Source organism: Nannobrachium achirus (assembly GCF_963921795.1).
Source record: "Nannobrachium achirus genome assembly, chromosome: 8".
In the NCBI taxonomy this organism is placed as follows: Eukaryota; Metazoa; Chordata; class Actinopteri; order Myctophiformes; family Myctophidae; genus Nannobrachium; species Nannobrachium achirus.
The window spans coordinates 35,083,679-35,102,860 of record NC_137817.1 but is presented as its reverse complement, the minus strand read 5'-3'; the positions used below and the strand labels follow the sequence as shown (position 1 = coordinate 35,102,860).

At 42.7% G+C, this 19,182-nt stretch overlaps 1 protein-coding gene across 2 annotated transcripts in view; it reads right to left on the bottom strand.

The window, feature by feature from the left end:
- stard13b (StAR related lipid transfer domain containing 13b) overlaps positions 1–18,751 on the bottom strand; it is a 73,391-nt gene extending 54,640 nt beyond the window's left edge. The window contains exons 1-4 of one of the 2 annotated variants that reach the window (XM_080732219.1): positions 18,428–18,751; positions 8,239–8,403; positions 6,415–6,564; positions 764–794 (exon numbers count right to left, since the gene is read on the bottom strand). In XM_080732219.1, the coding sequence (XP_080588345.1) occupies positions 764–794; positions 6,415–6,564; positions 8,239–8,403; positions 18,428–18,721 (640 nt within the window). In that variant the 5' untranslated portion in view covers positions 18,722–18,751. The remainder of the gene's footprint in view (positions 1–763; positions 795–6,414; positions 6,565–8,238; positions 8,404–18,427) is intronic. The other variant, XM_080732220.1, reaches the window with a different exon arrangement.
- Positions 18,752–19,182: the final 431 nt, after the last annotated feature.

Here is a 19,182-nt window from a genome sequence, read left to right as displayed (position 1 = left end):
TTGAGAGGCCGCACATTAGTCGGCTAAACCACGAAAGTGCAGTGGAATTTTTCCAGACCACATTGTACACTTGTGTAGTACCATCTTGTACAACAGAGGTCATGTGAGAGTGCAACCTGAGCCTAAAATGGCATCTACCCAAATCCTGCAGCTGCCCCCAAGGGCCACATCACGGCGGGCCAAATATTTCCCCTCAGCAAAACAGAAACAATGATTTGGCATGCTTCCTAATTTTAACTGTGCCCCCGCCAAGTGACCAATATATAATAGGCCCTTTAAAATAAGAGACGGCGTGGTTGGACATTCTCTAGACATCGGTTGGGAGGGAGGCTGTGGACACCTGTGGCCGTCATTCTGGTTCACATTGTTTAAGGCTTGAGCAATGCCACCCTGCTGGCTGGAACACTCTGGGGCTTTGTAGGTTGATGTTTTGGGAAACTGCAACACTGCCCCAGCATACACCAGTGTGAACCCAGTCCAGTCTGGTATATTTGTAATATTCACAATCATATAATTATAGGCCAAAAACCTCAGAGAAGTCTCTGAGATAACAATGATACTTTGATACGGTAAGTCTAACTTTCACAAAGCAGCCATTTCTATCACTGTACAGTTTTTGATCTGGGTATGGGATTTCATCACAAACATCTATATTTTTACACTACCAGTGGACATTCCATTACCTGGTGATGGGAACTAAAGACCTTCAGCCATTCAATCTAAAACTACATTCTGTAACATATTCTAACATAAAATGTCTTACCTGCCCCTGCATTGGTCATCTTGCTGAACATCTGCAAGACAAAAAAAAAGAGAGAATTTGGAATACATACAAATATGTGCAGCTCTACAATGTAAAACTGAAAAACCATTTATTCAGCCATTTTGTCTGTAAAGCACTTATCCGGAATTCTGAAAGGAATCATTTCTCTCTTCATCCATATATAAAGAGATCATCATCACCTAATGAGTGCATAGCAAAGTAATATTATTTATCAATCAGCACCCATAAGCTGTGGGTAATGTGAAAGCAGTACCCGAAGATGTCTTAATTTCATCACGCCATAAGTAAAGCTAACATTTACAATTTGTTATCGGGCAATTGTATCTAGTGTATGGTTCCCTGTGGTCTCCCCTTTTTAAGATGAAAGATTTCACGATTATTTAAATCCGAAACCCACAAAAACATTTTATAGGCCATGGAGTGAGAGAGGAGAGAGAGAGAGAGAGAGAGAGAGAGAGAGAGAGAGAGAGAGAGAGAGAGAGAGAGAGAGCAAGGGACCCAGTGGCGACAGTTGCGAAAATCTGAAAAAAATCAACCCTGGTCCAAAAATAAATACGAAACGGGCGGCAGTGTGCAAACTTGATTGACATAGCGTGAGGTTGATTTTTTATTTACATGCTCCAAAATTCGTCCTTAACTCTGGGGGAGCCCAGGATCGAACTGGAAACCTTTCAGGAACCCTCCGTGTTCTAAGGCTACTCCTGAGCCACTGCCGCCCCTCATTCCTGAATGTAGCTGATCTTCAAAAACACAATTCGCCATAGACTTGCAACGAGTTTGTAGATCCGCTATTTTCGGCCGCAACAATTCAGAAAGAGGCCTATTGTAGATGACTAACCTAGCCTATGGCTGCCACTTGACTGTAATATCAATGGATTGCATGAAAGGAACAGGTGGTGTTTGTGTGCACAGTACATCCCCATATCTATAATATATGTTATACATGAGACCAAAACACTGGAGCAGAACAACAAAAACCTATGGAAAATAAGGACATTTGTGCCCAAAAAAGGTGTGGGGCCTCTGTAAACTTTGAAGTGCAGTCACTGCTGTTGTTACTAAAGTATTCCTGTTTATTGACTGTGAGATTTGGCACAGCCTAGTAGAATGTCATTACATAACCAAGCACTTCAGTCACAAGATTCAAAGACAGGGTCTAATGTACAAACATGGGGTACAGTAGGTGATTGGCTCTTTGAACTCACAATCCCATATAACAGTGATTTCTTGAGAAGGAACTGTTGCTTCAGTAAATATGACCTATAAGCTAGTTTCAACAGACAGCATCTGACCTACTTTCAAAAAGAAAGTCATGAAAATGTGCACTCCCAAGAACAAAATGCAGAGATTCAGCACGGATGACACTATTTTACAAGGTTTCAAAAGGGTGGAAAACGTTCTCCCTCGACAGCGGAGAAAAAGTATTTCATACAAGCATATCTTTAGTCCTGCCCCACTTTATACACACATCGCCCCAGTTCAAACTAATTCCAATCAGATGGTGGACACATGTCAAAGGTTGCGGGTCACGACAAACGACAGCCTACATGCAGGAAGAGCACAGAGTCCCTTTCAGGACTGTTGTCAGAGGGAGCGTTGCCCTTGCTAACATCAACAAGGATGTTTATATGAAATGACAGGTCTGTGTTGGTGAATGATAGCTGCTCTCCCAGCACAAATGACACTCTCCCTGAGAGTCAACAGCACAGTCACACAACTGGTCAGGCCAGGTGACAGAGAACTGCATCCAGGAATCCTCAACTCAAATAGCCTCTATTCAATGACAATGTAAAAGAGAAAAGGGGAGACACACCAGATGTTTTTATCATCTCAACCTGCACCGAATAGCAGAAATAAAACTGATGAGAACATACACGTAAGTCGTGAAAGAGGCTGAATATAAATGTAACTGTAAAATGTAACAAGTTCAGCAAATCTTGTTGGATTACTTTTGAGGATTTGCACTTGTGTTACAAGTGATTTTAGCATGATTCTATGATGCACACACAGTATATTGCTTATATTATGCAATACTTTTGGGCCCAAGCAAACACAATTCCTCAACATACCACCCCCCAGCTTAGATTTCCCAAAACACAGTTCTTGAGCTATTCATCCAAATAATTATTAGTATTTATTTATTTATTTTTACTTGCCAGTTTTGCCCAACTTTGTCAGAAAAGGGAGGAACCTGGCTTAGAACTCCAGGCTTTCCTTTTAGAATGTGAACCAACATACTTATTCATCTTATGTGGTTCAGCTAGAAGGATAGCCCCAGAGACATCCTGTGGGACTTGAGGCCAAGGCTTATACCATTTAACCACAGCCTGTGTGACTATATGCAAGTAATGATAAGGGTTATATAATGCTATACATCCACATCCAACAAAAGACTAGCCTGGGTGCCATCCTGATCGCTCCGTTCCGTGATCTGTTTTGTCACTCTGCTAGTGACAAAACAAATCACGGAACGGAGCGAGCAGGATGGCACCCAAGCTAACAAAAGACTCATACTGTATCTCCTAACTACACATCCAAGCATAGGACAACCAGCATTAGCTCGCACAGTTTATTCTTAGTGTCTGCAACTGTGTCTGCACTGCATTGCATTCTCTCATCCTGTTGCCCCGTGATACTGACTCAATAGTTATTATGTAAGATACGGAGGGGTCTGTGACGGAACTATGACAGGAAAAGAGGGAGAGTCTACAGCAGTGGTTCCCAAACCTTTCAGGTCGAGACCGAAAAGAGAGATTAGATGTTTGCCCGGGACGCAAACTATTAAAATCGAACCTCTGTTCGAAGTGGAGCTGTGTGTGTGTGTGTGTGTGTGTGTGTGTGTGTGTGTGTGTGTGTGTGTGTGTGTGTGTGTGTGTGTGTGTGTGTGTGTGTGTGTGTGCAACAGCGCCCCTCCCTTAACATGTGTGGTCAGAAAAGGTTACTGCAGGCTACATACAGAGAGACAGACAGACACGGACGGAGACAGACCCACACACACGGCCACGTATAGGGAGCTTGTGTTCCACACAGCTCCAAAAATAGCAGATCTACAAGCACATAACGTGTCACTTCGCGCCGTGTTGTGATTGTGAGCTTGTAGTTCAGCTATTTTCACTACTTCTTAATTATTTTATTTTATTTTATTTATGGAATTTCTTACATTGTTTGTTTGTTTCTTTTACAGTTATTTAATTGTATACATTTGGGTCCCGACCCACTATTTGGTAACCAGTGGTCTACAGTATGTATAGTGAATGTGCAGTGTGGTTGACCTCTCCACCTATCTATATTCTCAAGCTTTACAAGGTCATGCTTAAACCAGGGTACGAGGTTCAGCTCACCCTTTTCCCCGAGTCCCGAATCCCACTTTAATGAGCCACATTGGTCCTGTTACAGTATTATGTTCATCCATCAGAGCTGCAAATTCTTTTCACTTTTCCCTGCAGTTTGCAGATGCTGGGATGAAGAGGGACAAAAACTAGATTCACCCAACAAAAACAGCCTTACTACACTTTAAAAGAAAGAAGTAGTGAAAACAGACGATCTACAAGCTCACAATGCGGCGCGAAGCGACGTGTAGATCTGCTGTTTTCACTAGTTTGGGTCCCAGGCAAACGTCTAATGTCTCTTTTGGGTCACAAGCTAAAATGTTTGGGAACCACTGTTGTAGAGCATTAGGCCCAGGCTTATCATTAGCCTGCTGGGTCAATGTAAAAGAACCTGGTACTCACTAAACTGAATGAAAACACGCTAGCAATGCACAGCCAATCAATGACTGCCTAGACACCTCAACCATGACCTACACATAGCCTGTGACTAAACGCGTATGACATTTTTATCACATGTAACTGCACCATACCTAAGCTCAAACTACAGCCAAAAGAATTGTCTCTGACTTATGTGATCATTCCCACCTGTCTTCCTCTGTCTGATTTTCATTTATGCTGTTGCCATTCTTGAGAGGTTGTGTGTGTTTCCACAAAATGGACAGGACTATGAAATCTGTTGCTGAAGTGCACATAGCAAAATAAATTCATAGCCCTTTAGTTTACAATCTGTTGAAGAGTTGTGAGCTTGCTTCCGACGAGCAACACTGTCGTATGACAAAGTGAAGGAAATATGTGCAATTTTCTATTCATAAATAAGCAGAGCAGACTGATCTACAAGACAGTATTGAACCGAATAGGAGAGTTGTCCCGTATGACAACGTATAACATAGGCTTTAGCACCTCTAGGTGTCACTCTGATCCCCCCATTCTGTAACATTATGTCATTGAAGCTTAGATGGAAAACAAAAATAAAGGCAACTATAACAGTGGACAGGATAGAGAGAAACCGAGTTGTCTTTATCTTCTGTAAATCACTATGCTATCCATGTCTACCCAGCAAGCACGGTCAGGACCTGGACCAATCAGTGACGTCTCGATTGGGGCCAGATCACAGCCCATATGGGGATGATCTTGACCAGTCAAAAAAGTCCATATGACGTCCTGGTAATGACTCATTACCAGGACGTCGATATGGACTTTTTTGTTTGACAGGATTTATGTTGGTTGAAATCAGGTGATATTCTAGGTCAGATAAATATCATAGCTAGTTAGATATGTCCCAGAATATAACCTTATGCTCATATTTCAACTAACATTACAAACAATAAAAATAATCCTGTCAAACTAAAAAGTCCATATGACGTCCTGGTAATGACGTCAAGATCATCCCCATATGGGCTGTGATCTGGCCCCAATCGAGACGTCACTGATTGGTCTAGGTCCTGACCGTGCTTGCTGGGTAGGTTTAGGACTACTGAATACTACAGAAAGATTTAAATGATTTGTCTACCATATTTGTGTTGGAATGCCTAAGCTGAACGTATTCTTAAAGTAAAGCTCAAATATTTGTTAAGGCAGGAGATTGTGAACTTCTAGAGTCTAGAGACAGACGCTTGTCAGTGTGTGTGTGTGTGTGTGTGTGTGTGCGTGCGTGCGTGCGTGCGTGCGTGTTACTGTCCACCTCACCCTCACAAGGTGGATATCTTAGACATGATAGTGAAGTCAGTAGTTCAATTATCTTTTCTTAGGATAATACTAATCTTATTAGGGATACTTGCGTGAAAAAACTAATAATGTTGACAACTCAGATGCAATGATTCCCTGTGAATGGTTGTAATCACCTGTCCTCCTTGTACAGGATCTACCATTCTCAGCATTCCTTTCAGAAACAATCATTTGAGAAACATATAGCTTCACCATGGCAAAACATTTCATATTGGCCAACCAGATACAATGAGATCAATACAGCCTGTTGGGATCACTGAAAATGACTGCTGGTATACTCATTGGTATATTGTTTATACCAATGAGTATACCAGCAGTATGGGGGGGGGGATTACAATCTTTAAAGGAAATATGCGGGTCATGGCAGTCACCCAAAAATCCCAGATCAGATCCCATTTGAAGAAAGGATGTTCTCAGTATTGTACGCATACTGCAAGGAACTCGGGAGCTCATGGACAGAATCAAACGCTCTTCAACTTCAACGGCCACAAATATGTAGCAAATGTAGCAAAGTTCTATTTTCAGTCAAGCAAACAATTATCAGGACTGGAAAAGGCTTTGAGCCTTAGAGCTTACCGTTGTCTTTTTGTTTTTTGTTCTTATTCCAAAGGATGTACTACGAGGAGTGGGGGACCTATTGTGCCGCTGGCATTCTTCCTTTTCTGATCTTCGGAAGGCTTGGCTGTTGAGGGATTGGTTTAATGCGGTCCTTGAAATGGCATCGCTCTGCAACAACAACAGGACAATAATCAACACTGGATCCGTCTCTCTCTCTGTGCCAGAAGAGACCAGGACAGGATGGGCTCTTTGGTGGCCAAGGGAAAAGAAAACAAGAGGCTGAGGTCAGCGGCTGGGGAAGCAAAATCTCCACTCTCACTTCAGCTTGACAGAGACAAGACAAAGGAGCTTGTATGTGTGGATTGTCCTTTGAGAGGACAGAGATTATGACCTTGTCAAAGACCCCAGTAAAGATGTCCTGTCTTGCCCGGTTCCTTGTCATTAGTTAAAGCGAGTAATAGTGAATGCCTGGGATGGTTATGCAGATGCCTGCGAGGCATGTACCACTCTCTCAACCATTCCTAATGGACTAAATCATACAAACATCTTCCTTCAGCACAAGAGCCTCTCTGTGTGGTACATACATAAGGACTCCAAAAGAGCACTTTTGTTCCCAAATGCTAACTCTAGAGAGATATTTCACGATACATGCCACCATGAGAGGAGCCTTTTTTAGGAACAGCATTACATGGTCCCAGTTGGAACCTCAAAGCACAATGGCTGTTTGTCTCTGCCATGCCATTCTGACCAGATTCGGGAGGAGCACTGCAGACTCTAGTATCACATCTAAGAGACTTGCATCATAAATTGGACGCCGGTCAGTAACATAGTAAAAGACAAACGGACAAAGCCCACAGTGTCATAGACAGATAACCCTGTCCAACAGCTTTAGGTCATACAGTCAAGCTTATGACTCAATGATCAAATATATCCAACCCCAACCCACATCTATAAGATATTGTAGAAGGGCTATTTTACTATTTAAAGTATATGGCTTAAAGGGGAAGACCACCCATTTTCAATATTGAAATATGTCATTAATATACCTTAGAGGAGAAAAAAAGTTCCCCCCCTTCTGTGTTGCCTAGAACTGGAGGATTGATTTTGGGGTTTGTATTGTAAAGTACAATGTGTGATGTCATCAAGTTGTACTTTACAATACAAACCCCAAAATCAATCCTCCAGTTCTAGGCAACACAGAAGGGGGGGAACTTTTTTTCTATTTCCACACAACTCCTCTAAGGTATATTAATGACACAGTTCAATATTGAAAATGGGTGGTCTTCCCCTTTAAGTGGTAAGTTGGTAGAACTTTGATTGTATCTGCAGTTCTAATTCAACCTACTGGTACATTAAATCCTGTTGAACATTCCTACAAATCCATTGGGACACGGAAAAGTAAATTGATCATGGAAATCTAAAAAAGTATGAGCAGATTTGCATAATCCTAAGTGTCTAACTTCCATGTTCACAATTACAGACTTTGCTGAAGGAACCAATGGTGCTAATTGCGCGTGGTCAGCGCTTCTTCATATCAAACGCGCCACGGGGGCTCTCATGAACGGATTAGTTCCTGTTCCGTGTTTGAGACGGAGGCACAGTGTTGTTCTTTGATGGCATCAGGGAGGTTCACAAAGGTTCACGCTGTCTTCTCCAGTTCCCTTGCACGCTGAATGGGCATCCATTCAGGCCAATCAGTAGGAGTCACTAGTGCAGCGACAAGGACACAATCTCCCGCCAGCTTCCCACGCACAAACGCTGTCGATTGTCTTTGTTGGAGACCCCAGACCAACTTGAGGCACCTGATGGCCATGATAAAATATTTTGAAAATACCTTCTCACCTGTTTCTTGCGGATGGTGCTGGGAGTATTGCAGGGGGAGGAGCTGGCACTCAGGGCCTCCTCTATATCCAGGTTGAGTTGGTCCAGTTTCCTCATCAGCTGGTTCATAGACTCAGACCATGGGGACTTGACATGGGGAGATCTCTGTGGATAAACAAGGAAGCACTGAGATAAAGAAAGACACTGTGATCCCTCTGAAATCAGAGAATAAAGCTAATTATGTTTCACTTTTGTTGAAGAAAGACCTAGTGGCATCAGCTCACAGAAGGGCCATTGGTGTTTGCTGGAGGGATATCTGATATCAGGGTCATTTTTGCAAGAAAGATATACATGTTTTTTGTTAGTTTTTTCCCAGAGATTATTTGCTTCTTTCTTTTTTTACTTAAAAATGTATCCCATGAATTTGTAACCCATTTTTCACCTGGTGCCAATTGCCTAACCTGTAATCCTGGGCGCTACTCTCCCTCTGAGCCCTGAACTGAGCTCATAATTCCTTCAATGCATGAGGAGTGTGCAGGCCACTTCTTATCACCTGACAGGGGGGAATTTCCCCTGTAGAATTACTGCCTGTTTTTTGTGAGGGTACCTACCCTAGGGGGACATAGGGAGAACATGCAAACTCCACACAGAGAGGCCCTTTCGCCAACCCCACCTAGGGAATGGACGCTAATGACGCAGAGGAAAGAACACACCCCCAGCGACCACAGTGTCCCCGGTGTGAATCAAACCCGGGACGTTCTAGCTGTGAGGCGAACGTGCCCCCAGATTATTTGCTTCTAACATTATTTATTTTTGGTTACCTCAAATTAATCTGAGTTCCCAGAAGTCTTTCACCTCTTGCATACAAACGGGATAGGCCTCAAATGTACCTCTCAACTTTTCAATCATCACTGGATTGTAATGAACGCGTTGCTGAAATAATATTGATACTGATATAATGAAGCTGTGAAACATTCATTACATTTTTCACCACTACTGACTGTCCTATCCTTGAGAGGATAACTAAAGGACATTTTATATATCTCCTCTCACGCAAAGCATCATTCATTACATGTGTTGTGTCAATGTTAGCTTGAAAGTCTGGCATATTTGGCGAGCAACACACAGCTGTGCGATGAAGTATACATTTGGGGGGGGTGCCCGCTGGCCTACCGGTCCAGGCGCATATCAAATAGGCTCAGTGTAGCCTGACAGCGTGTTGCTGGTTTGAGTCCCGAGCCTGACTGCCTTTGCTGCTCCTCCTTTCCTGTCAGTCTACTGTCCTGGGGCCCGGGGGAGTATTTTTGCAGGTCTTTCAGTCCGAGTGTATCAAAAAAGCAACTGGGTTAAGCACTGTTGGTCCGACCAGTTTAACATTCACCAGGTTAGCATTCACCAGCGTCGGCAGGTTAGCATTTCACCAGGTTAGCATTCACCAGCGTCGGCAGGTTAGCATTTCACCAGGTTAGCATTCACCAGCATTAGTTTTACTGAGGTTAGGGTTAAGGTTAGGTTTAGGTGCCTCTGCCACTTTTGAGCCCATATTCATGGATGTCAGAGTGCAGGCAGGGCGTCACAAGGGAGGGAAAAGTGGGACTGAGTTACTAGGGCCCAAGGTGGAGGGGCCTTAATTATTTTATACTTTAGCTATTGAAAAATAGCAGATATACAAGCTCACAGCACGGCACCGAGTGTGCTGTGAGCTTGTAGATGTGCTATTTTTTTAAAGTCGTGGAAATGTGTGGAAATCTTTGAATATATGTATTTTTGTAAGCATTTTTTTGCTTCTGGGGGTCCCTGGAACTAAATATTTTGAGATGGGGGTCCGTGGCCAAATAAATATAATTTTGGGGGTCCTTTACATGAAATGGTTTGAGCATCACTGACATAGAAACATAGCTTTTTCAAAAAACCTTAGAAGGATCTGAAATATTCAAAGACTTTCACAAATTTACAAGATTTTTCAAAAATAGCAGTTCTACAAGCTCGCAGCGCGGCACTAGGTGCAGCGCTGTGAGCTTGTATATCTGCTATTTTTCAATAGTTTAATCACAAAATAATGCGTAATAATGCGTTCCCAGTCTAAATGGGTTAAGCCCCCTCCCCCTATGAAGAACATTCATGGGGGGCCCGCAGTGAATCCTTGTACCCAGGGCCCAGAATTTGGTGAGACACCCCTGAGTGCAGGGGTAACATAACATTCCTGCCCACCAGCGTGGAGACTGGGGCTCTATATTTCCTCGATGGTGCCCCCGGCTTGGCCAGGCACTCCAAAGAACACCGTTGGCCATGTTGGCAGGTGGGAATCTGTCACACATTGCGTTAGTGACTCGATAGCATTACGGGTTGGTTGGGGTGCCCGTGAGGCCCAGCCAACCTGATCAAGTTTAAATTAGAGAAAGACATCTGTCGATTTACTATGCTGCCCTAAATTCTAATTAAAATGACTTGCAAAACCCCAAAACAGCATCCTGTAAATTGCAGATGAGCCCACAGCCAACCTGCCCCACTGCCGCAGATGGAAATGCTATCCTTTCAGCCAATGCCCAGGGTGAAAGAGCAAATTGAAGAGGAGTCCAGGCATGTGTGCCAAACGCAGTATGATGGAATTCCCTGCCAGTGGGTTTCACTACTCCCCAGACACCCAGTACATATAAATAGACCGTCCACAAACAGACACGGGCTGTGTCTGAAGACCCAGAGGTTCAAGCTCATAAATCAGTAGGATGCACCTCAGTCACCATGGCATAAATTAACATTGTTGGTTTGCCATCTTTTCAGGACCTGGCAGAGAAAGAAGAGCATTGTGCTTGCGTGCGTGCGTGCGTGCGTGTGTGTGTGCGTGTGTGTGTGTGTGTGTGTTGGGGGGTGGGGCATTAGGTATTTAATTACACTACACATCTACTTTCATTTCACTATAGCACTAAGAATTTAACAAACTCCAGAGCCAGAATATGGTTCAGGTAAAAATTAAGCAGTGACACTGTGGCTGAGCAATATATTGATGTTATACCGATATTGTAATATCATATTGTCTGGGATTTTGGATATTGCAATATTGTTATATATGACATACACACAGGGATCGACATTATAAACGGCCCGCTGGTCCAAAAATAGTATTTAAATCCTCCGGACCAGCAGAACAAACCTTCCACTTGCCCACTCTTGGTCCAGTAAAAAATGTCTTCAAAATAAAATAAATCATTTTAATATTTAATTTCACATATTTCTTTCCTGTGGTACAGATGTAATGTGATTTATATGAAATCGTCTGGGTAATTACCACTACAACATAGTGCTTTCTGTTTCGTGAACCCGTTGTCACATTTGGATGAAAGACAGAGCCGTCTGCTGTCTGCACCCGCAGCACAAACAGACAGAGCTGTCTGCTGTCTACACCTGCAGCACAGACAGACAGGGGCGTCACACCAAATTCTGGGCCCTGGGTACAAGGATTCACTGCGGGCCCCCATGAATGTTAACTATTGAAAAATAGCAGATATACAAGCTCACAGCGCGGCACCGAGTGCCGCGCTGCGAGCTTGTAGATCTGCTATTTTTGAAAAATCGTGAAAATGTGTGCCAAGAAACCTATGTTTCCATGTCAGTGATGCTCAAACTTTTTCATGTTAAGGACCCCCCATCTCAAAATATTTAGTTCCAGGGACCCCCCAGAAGCAAAATTTTAGTTACAAATGTTCACTTAAAAAATACATACTATATTCAAAGATTTGCACACATTTTCATGACTTTTCAAAAATAGCAGATCTACAAGCTCGCAGCGCGGCACTCGGTGCCACGCTGTGAGCTTGTATATCTGCAATTTTTCAATAGCTAAAGTTACTAGGGCCCCTCCACCTTGGGCCCGGGTAACTCAGTCCCACTTTTCTACCCCTTGTGACGCCCCTGCAGACAGACAGAGCCGTCTCTATCGGTCTGCACCACAGCACAGACAGACAGACAGAGCCGTCTGCTGTCTTCACCGGTCTGCACCTGCAAGACAGACAGACAGAGCTGTCTGCACTGCTCTGCACCCACAGCACAGCGCACCCTGCATCGCAAGCAGTTCACTGCTCACTGCTGCGAGATGCGTTCATGTTCACTGCAGTCTTGTAGTGGAAGACAGGGCAATGTTTCTTTCATAATTTTCATCTTTGTGGTAAAATGTTTCTACCAGGTACAGGTTTTGCTGTGTAGTTAAGGAAGATGCAGGCTTCCAACTTAGAATGACTAGAAGTTCTTGCCTGATATTTTTCAATTCAAAAGTATCTTCCTGGCCAGTGGTTACATAGGGCCAGTGACAAATTTACTTTCATGTTAACCCCTGAACCTCCTGGTTTTAATCACTTGAGCCAAAAAATGCAAAAAAGAAAAAGAAAATAGAAAATCTACAAGCTCACAACATGTTACATCATGATGTATTGTGAGCTTGTAGATCGGTTATTTTTTTAAACTATTTTTGGGAAAAGAATCGTCACAATTTCAATATCGATATTATTTGTATTTGTTCAAAAATATTACATTTGATTCTGTCCGTATTGAGCATTTTCACACACTGAATGTAACTGTATGGTCAAATGCCATCTCTGACAATGGTCTTCTTAAAGAGCCATGTGTGAAAGCAAAAAGGAACCACTCTTGAGATGCCAAAAATACCACCTTCTTTAATAACTCCTGGTCTCATGGCATTAGGCTGCTTAGAAAGAAATTACTTCACATATGGTTTTGAGAACAAGGTTGTTTTTGCTGGTCAATCGCTGTCAAATGTGAGAGAGAATGAGAGAAAGAGCAAGATAGTCTGTGAGATAGAAAGAGTATGAGAGAAACAGAGAAAGTTTGTGTGTGTGTGTGTGTGTGTGTGTGTGTGTGTGTGTGTGTGTGTGTGTGTGTGTGTGTGTGTGTATGTGTGTGTGTGTGTGTGTGTGTGTGTGTGTGTGTGTGTGTGTGTGTGCACACGCGCATGCGTGCGTGCGTGTGTGTGTGTGTGTATGTATGTACAATACATATATGTATGCATGGGCGTGCGCAATGTGAATTAGAAATGAAATACCAAAGCTCACATTCAGAGCTTTGTTGCACAGCTACTGGACTCAAAGACATAAACAACAAAGCTATTCATTCATGTCCTGGAATTAAATCTGAAAATATTGTCTGGGGCCTGAGTGAATTCATTGGAGCCAAAGGTTCCCTCTGGTTTCTACAACCTCACATTTAAGTTCACTCTCTGCAAACACAATCATTCTATTGAAGGGTGTCTTCTGCAAAAAAAGAAAATAAATACATATTTTGTTCTTAATGGGTAAGTTACCATTAATGTGATTCCTGTCTGGAGGGCTCCTGTGAGCTTCTAGAAAAGTGTAAATCTGTAAATCGATGGATCACAAATTTGAAACACATTTCTGCATGTGAAGGATATACCAAATAATGGAGACCGTAGATTTTTTAAGCGATGGTTGACTTTGATTAGTTATAATAGCAAATTAGCAAATTTGCAATATACAAACGTCATTGTGTTGAATGAACACTCAGGAATTTGCTGTGTACTTCTTCTTCTTATTCGTTCTTTCGTGTATGATTGTCAAATGTCCCCAACTCAGTGTCATGTATAGCCACGCCCTTGTCTCTGGTCCCACTTGGAAGAGGCCGGCCGCTGAAGGTGGTCTGTACATGGGACAGACAGGGGCGTCAGGGGTAGGAAAGTGGGACTGAGTTACTGGGGCCCAAGGTGGAGGGGCCCTAATAACTTTATCTATTGAAAAATAGCAGATATACAAGCTCACAGCGCGGCACCAAGTGCCGCGCTGCAAGCTTGTAGATCTGCTATTTTTGAGAAGTTGTGAAAATGTGTGAAAATCTTATATATGTATTTTACTTCTGGAGGTCCCTGGAACTAAATATTTTGAGATCGGGGTCCGTGGCCAAATACATATCATCTTGGGGGTCCTTGACATAGGTTTCTTGCACAAATTTTCAAGATTTTTCAAAAATAGCAGATATACAAGCTCGCAGCGCTGTGAGCTTGTATATCTGCTATTTTTCAATAGTTAACATTCATGGGGGGCCCGCAGTGAATCCTTGTACCCAGGGCCCAGAATGTGGTGTGACGCCCCTGGGGACAGGTGGTGATTATGTGTTCAGCACAGTGTTGCCATGTCTGCTTATTATAGGCGACTTGGGGCCGAAAGTGATCTGTTTCCCACCTCAAAATTACAAGAAATTAATGGAACAGACACCAGTCAGTCCATTGACTACATCGACCACCCAGGGTCAGCTGATGGACCCCAGCACAAGAGGACAAGCGATGTTCCCTGCTCAATCTCCAAGGAATGACTTAAATCTCAGCAATCCCCTCCTCCTGACCTCTCGGGGCAACTAAAGGCCCGGGAGGTGGCCTGGGGTCACATAACCTGGGGCCACAGAGAAAGAGAGAGAGAGACAGAGCTGCCTTTTTGCTGCTGTGCCTTCCAGGCGTGTGCCTGACCAGTGTGTACATAGAATGGTAGACACAGGATCAATGTGTTTAGACAGAGAGTTAGCACTTACTTGCACTTATACCAATAACCAAAATCACTCAATATGACATTTTGCGTATGCTGTTCTTATGGCCTCCTAAGAGAAGGGCCTGACAGAATGTGTTAACATGTACAACTCTAGTTTAAGGATAGAACAGACACACCAAGCTATGGTTTAGACTTCTTTCAATTATTAAATTAAAGTCATATAGTGCAGGTTCTATCAACCTCAAACAATGTTCTACTTTTAACCCAGCTAGCACCCACTGTCAATGTGCTTATAGTTATTGTGCAACACTCTCAAATATAGAAATCACTTATCTACTGATTATAATATGTGATCTCGTATTGAAATGCAGCCTAGTAACCCTGTCAACACTTAATAGTAAAATATAGAATGTTTGCCTGAACTTTTGCAGTCCAAGTATACTTTACGTTATGGCAATACTACCATCACCTATTAATTAACCCATATTCTGAAGAAAGTCATCTTGTATGCTGCTGTCACAATGACCTTTTCTATGTTCCTCTTCTATTCACTTTATGGAGTGGTATAGAACATACAGGGTACAAAACTTGTCACTTGCTTGCATGCTTATGGTAATGGAGGGCCATAGGTATGCTATAGGTATTATTATAGGCATTGTGAAAAAACACCTGCGCTACCCCTTACATTATGTATAGGTGTGGTTTGGGCTGGTTTGGGCATTACATTAATCAAACCAATCACAGTATGTCCCGTGCTATCATAACTCTCTCCATCTCTGCCCATAGAAGAGGCAGTCCCGGAATTTCAACCTGGAGTCTGGACCATTTGATTGCTTTGGAATAAAATCATATTTGATACACAGAAGTATTACTCACACATTGCTGGATATAAATAACTTTAAATTACAGCAATCGCTTGTGTTCTGGATTAATTAAACTAAATGGTTTGGTGTGGTTATAACGAATACAGGTGAAACAACATTTTATTTGTCTTTGATAAGCTTAAATGCTAAGAAAGCCACAAGGAATTATCAGTTACACGTGACTTTAGTGGATTACAGTAAAAGTGGATTTGTTGTGCAGAGAGAGAGATGACCACACTTCTAGGCAAGAAGAAAGCGGTAAACTAGAATTTGAGCATTATCTCTGTAGTCAAGTGATCAAGATGAATCTTTCCTATTTTTAGATCGCATTTTGGAAAAAAACAGACCACATCACCTTTTAGCCTATGTCATACATAAAAAAAGTGAGCAGTGGTATTTATAAGTTAATTTCATGAAGCGTCCTGCAAAGCTGTGCCGAGATGTATGCCAGATGTATGCCATGCTTCAGAGCTCGGTCTGTTCTGGTTCTGGTCCATAGCGTTAGTGGAGTTCTCCCTAACGCTATGTTTGTCTACCTCCCCATATCCTTGGCAAATCTGGAAAGGCCCGTTGTCTGGTCTGAAAATAAAAACAACTGTTTCGCCCCTCACTAAACCAAAGGTATCAGCGGACAGTTGAAAGCTTACTCTACTTAGTGGACGCAGTCTGGGCCCCCCACCGCACACTTGAAATACATTTCTAGGGTGAAATGAAAAATATTCTATCTATTCCATTTCAAGTTGCTATGACCGACTTCCAAGTTTTGCGGGCCCTGTAGGCGGGCCCCGCCAGGATAGGCAACCCAGCCTGGCGGGTGGCTCAGTTATCTAGTTAAGCCCTAAATGCAGGCCAACACAGAGACATGGAACCGATGCCCTATTCTGGCACGCATTCAATGCAAATCTGGAACACATTCACACTGTCTCTTTTCAGAGGCATCCGCACAAGGTGCTGGTTTGGAATGAAGGCACTTCTGCACAGAATGAGGCAAATTCCAGAGAAGGCTTGAAACTAAAACCAGACAGTACCCTTGATTCATCTCTTCATTGCTTTCCTTGTTCCAGTTCTAACAATTGTGTGAACCCCCCATGCCATGGCAACCGGGCTGGTATGAGTCAATCCTCTAGATAAATGCATTAATGTTATCTTCTGTGGACAACTAAATGTGAACCGACTATAACTTTATCAGCGCAAATTGGCCACATTGTGAACCACAACACAGTGTCTTTGACATGGAAATGAGGAGTTAAGTGTCTGAGCTCCGGGCTCTGAGCCGTGGCTACGCCACCCACCAAGTGCCACAGATCACCATGGAGGTAACGGAATGTAGCAGTCGGTCATGCGAAAGGGCAATGACTACCTGGCTACAAAAATGCATAAATTACACTGCTGACAGCCTATGATACAAAACATGAGCTGAACGCAGGCACAAATCAGCAGGGACGTTAGAAAAGGAAAAGGCATATACAGTATATCATTGCTAAAACAAATGATTTAAGTATGAATAGTCACAGGTCAGATCACTGAGCAGATGATGCCCTCATATGGCTATTTTGGAGAACTGCATTCTCGTGTGAGCTCAAAAGCAGGCCTTTCTTCAACAACTTGCACTAAATCCTTATGTACGGTAGGCCTATTATTTGTATATGTTTGTACACTTTGAACATTCCTCATTAATGAAATAGCTCAGACAGGTACATTTGACCGTAGCAATTTCCCATGCCCACATTTTAAGATTGTATTCAAACCATGTGCCCTACAGTAGGTACACCAATGGGCAAGTCAAACTCTCAAGGCACAACTTTATTCACAGTGAGAACAGACGATCTACAATAGCCAATCTGCTATTTTCGCAATTTAAAATAAATTATATATTTTTGCCTACTGTATACATGCCCGAAATAGGGACGATGAGTTGAAAATGGTAATAAATAAATAAATACATAAATAAATGCAATTTGGGTATAGAATTTTCCTATATATTGGAAAATGAATGTACACAAAGTACTGAAATTAAATAATTCATAACTTTTGTATAGTTGAATATATTCCAACAATATTCTGTGTGTGTCACAAAATCTTGTCTCACATCAGCATGCCTCCCTAAAATGAGTTCCCCGACTTCCCTGCATTCTTCAAAGCTTTTCCCAAACAACCCATAAAAACACTGCGTCAAGCCAACACTGGATGTCCCCACCTGCCCCTACCCTATTTTACTGTAAGCCGTTATCAGCAGTTTAGAGAAGCATGACAGTTATGTGTTATTTGATATGCACCCTCTGGCCATAATGCACAAAATATATTGGACGTTTGTGAACTTGTTTATGAATGTGAAGTTGAAACTTTAAAAGACTAATAAAAAGGGGAGGGTGAGGTTATGAGATGGATATTAGCAAGGTCAGGGTAAAGGTTGAGAGAAAATACACAGATCAACTTTGACATGTTAAAACAAAGAGGAACTGTAGGTAATGGGGGGATACATTCTGTGTGACTATGCCCCGAAACATATTCTGTCAAAACAGTGCTGCTAGTTGAAGGAGCGGAGAGAAAGCAGAAGTTGTTTGCATTCCTTCTGGCCCTGTGTTTTACTAATGAAGGTTATTTGAAAGATGTGGAGTCAATATTACTCCTACACATTCTAATTATGGATTATCTCTAATAATATCAACATGAGATCTGGAAAACTATCATTATTCTCTTTATAAAAGTGTATTTTTGTACTAAAACCAAAAGCATAAGTGAGGTAAAATATACAATAGTGACGTAAATATATAGATGCATGTTTCATTGATATGCAAAGAGGAAAATTAACCGCAGTTCATTTTAAAATGAAAGTCAGCATACCTCTCTACTGCTGGCCTCTCGTTCTGCTTCATAACGACCATTACTGTCGGTGTGACAGATGTCCATGGACTCTGCTTGAGAACTCATGGCACTTCTCCTCATCTTGTCTTTGCCATTGTTTCTACGTTTGCGACTGACAAGGAATTCCCTGCTTTGAGGCAACTCCGGGAACACGTCATCATCGTCATCGCCATCATCGTCATCGCAGTCACCACCATCACCATCGCCATCGTCCTCCAGTGAAGATTCCTCTTCACCATCAGAGCTCTCATTGATGACAACGCCCTGGTTCATGCCAATGGGCCAGGTATAATCCGAGAAAGTGATGGAACTAGGCTTGTGCTTTACGATGCGTGGTAGATCCCAGGACCGTGGGCCCGAATTAGAGGTCTCACTGGAGGTCACAGGATGAGACAGTACACCATCCACAGCAGGTGTAAGAGAGAGGGTGGAGCAATCTTCCTCCTTGAGAGACAAAGGTGTAACAATGTGACCATTCATCTTAAGGTGGCCGGAGTTCAAGTCTTCTGTCAGGCTAAAAGAGTTAACATTTGTGACAACCTCCACAGATAAGCCAGCAGCAACATCTTTCTGATACTCTTCTGATACATCTGGATGTCCTTCTGTGAAAGGGACAGGATCTGCTAGCTTTGGTGATGGAGGTGCGATGCACTGCTCGTGAGATGAGACCAGCAGATTATGGTTCTGGGCAGGCTCCCAAGGGGCTCGCACAGGGATAAGTGGCTCATGGCCAG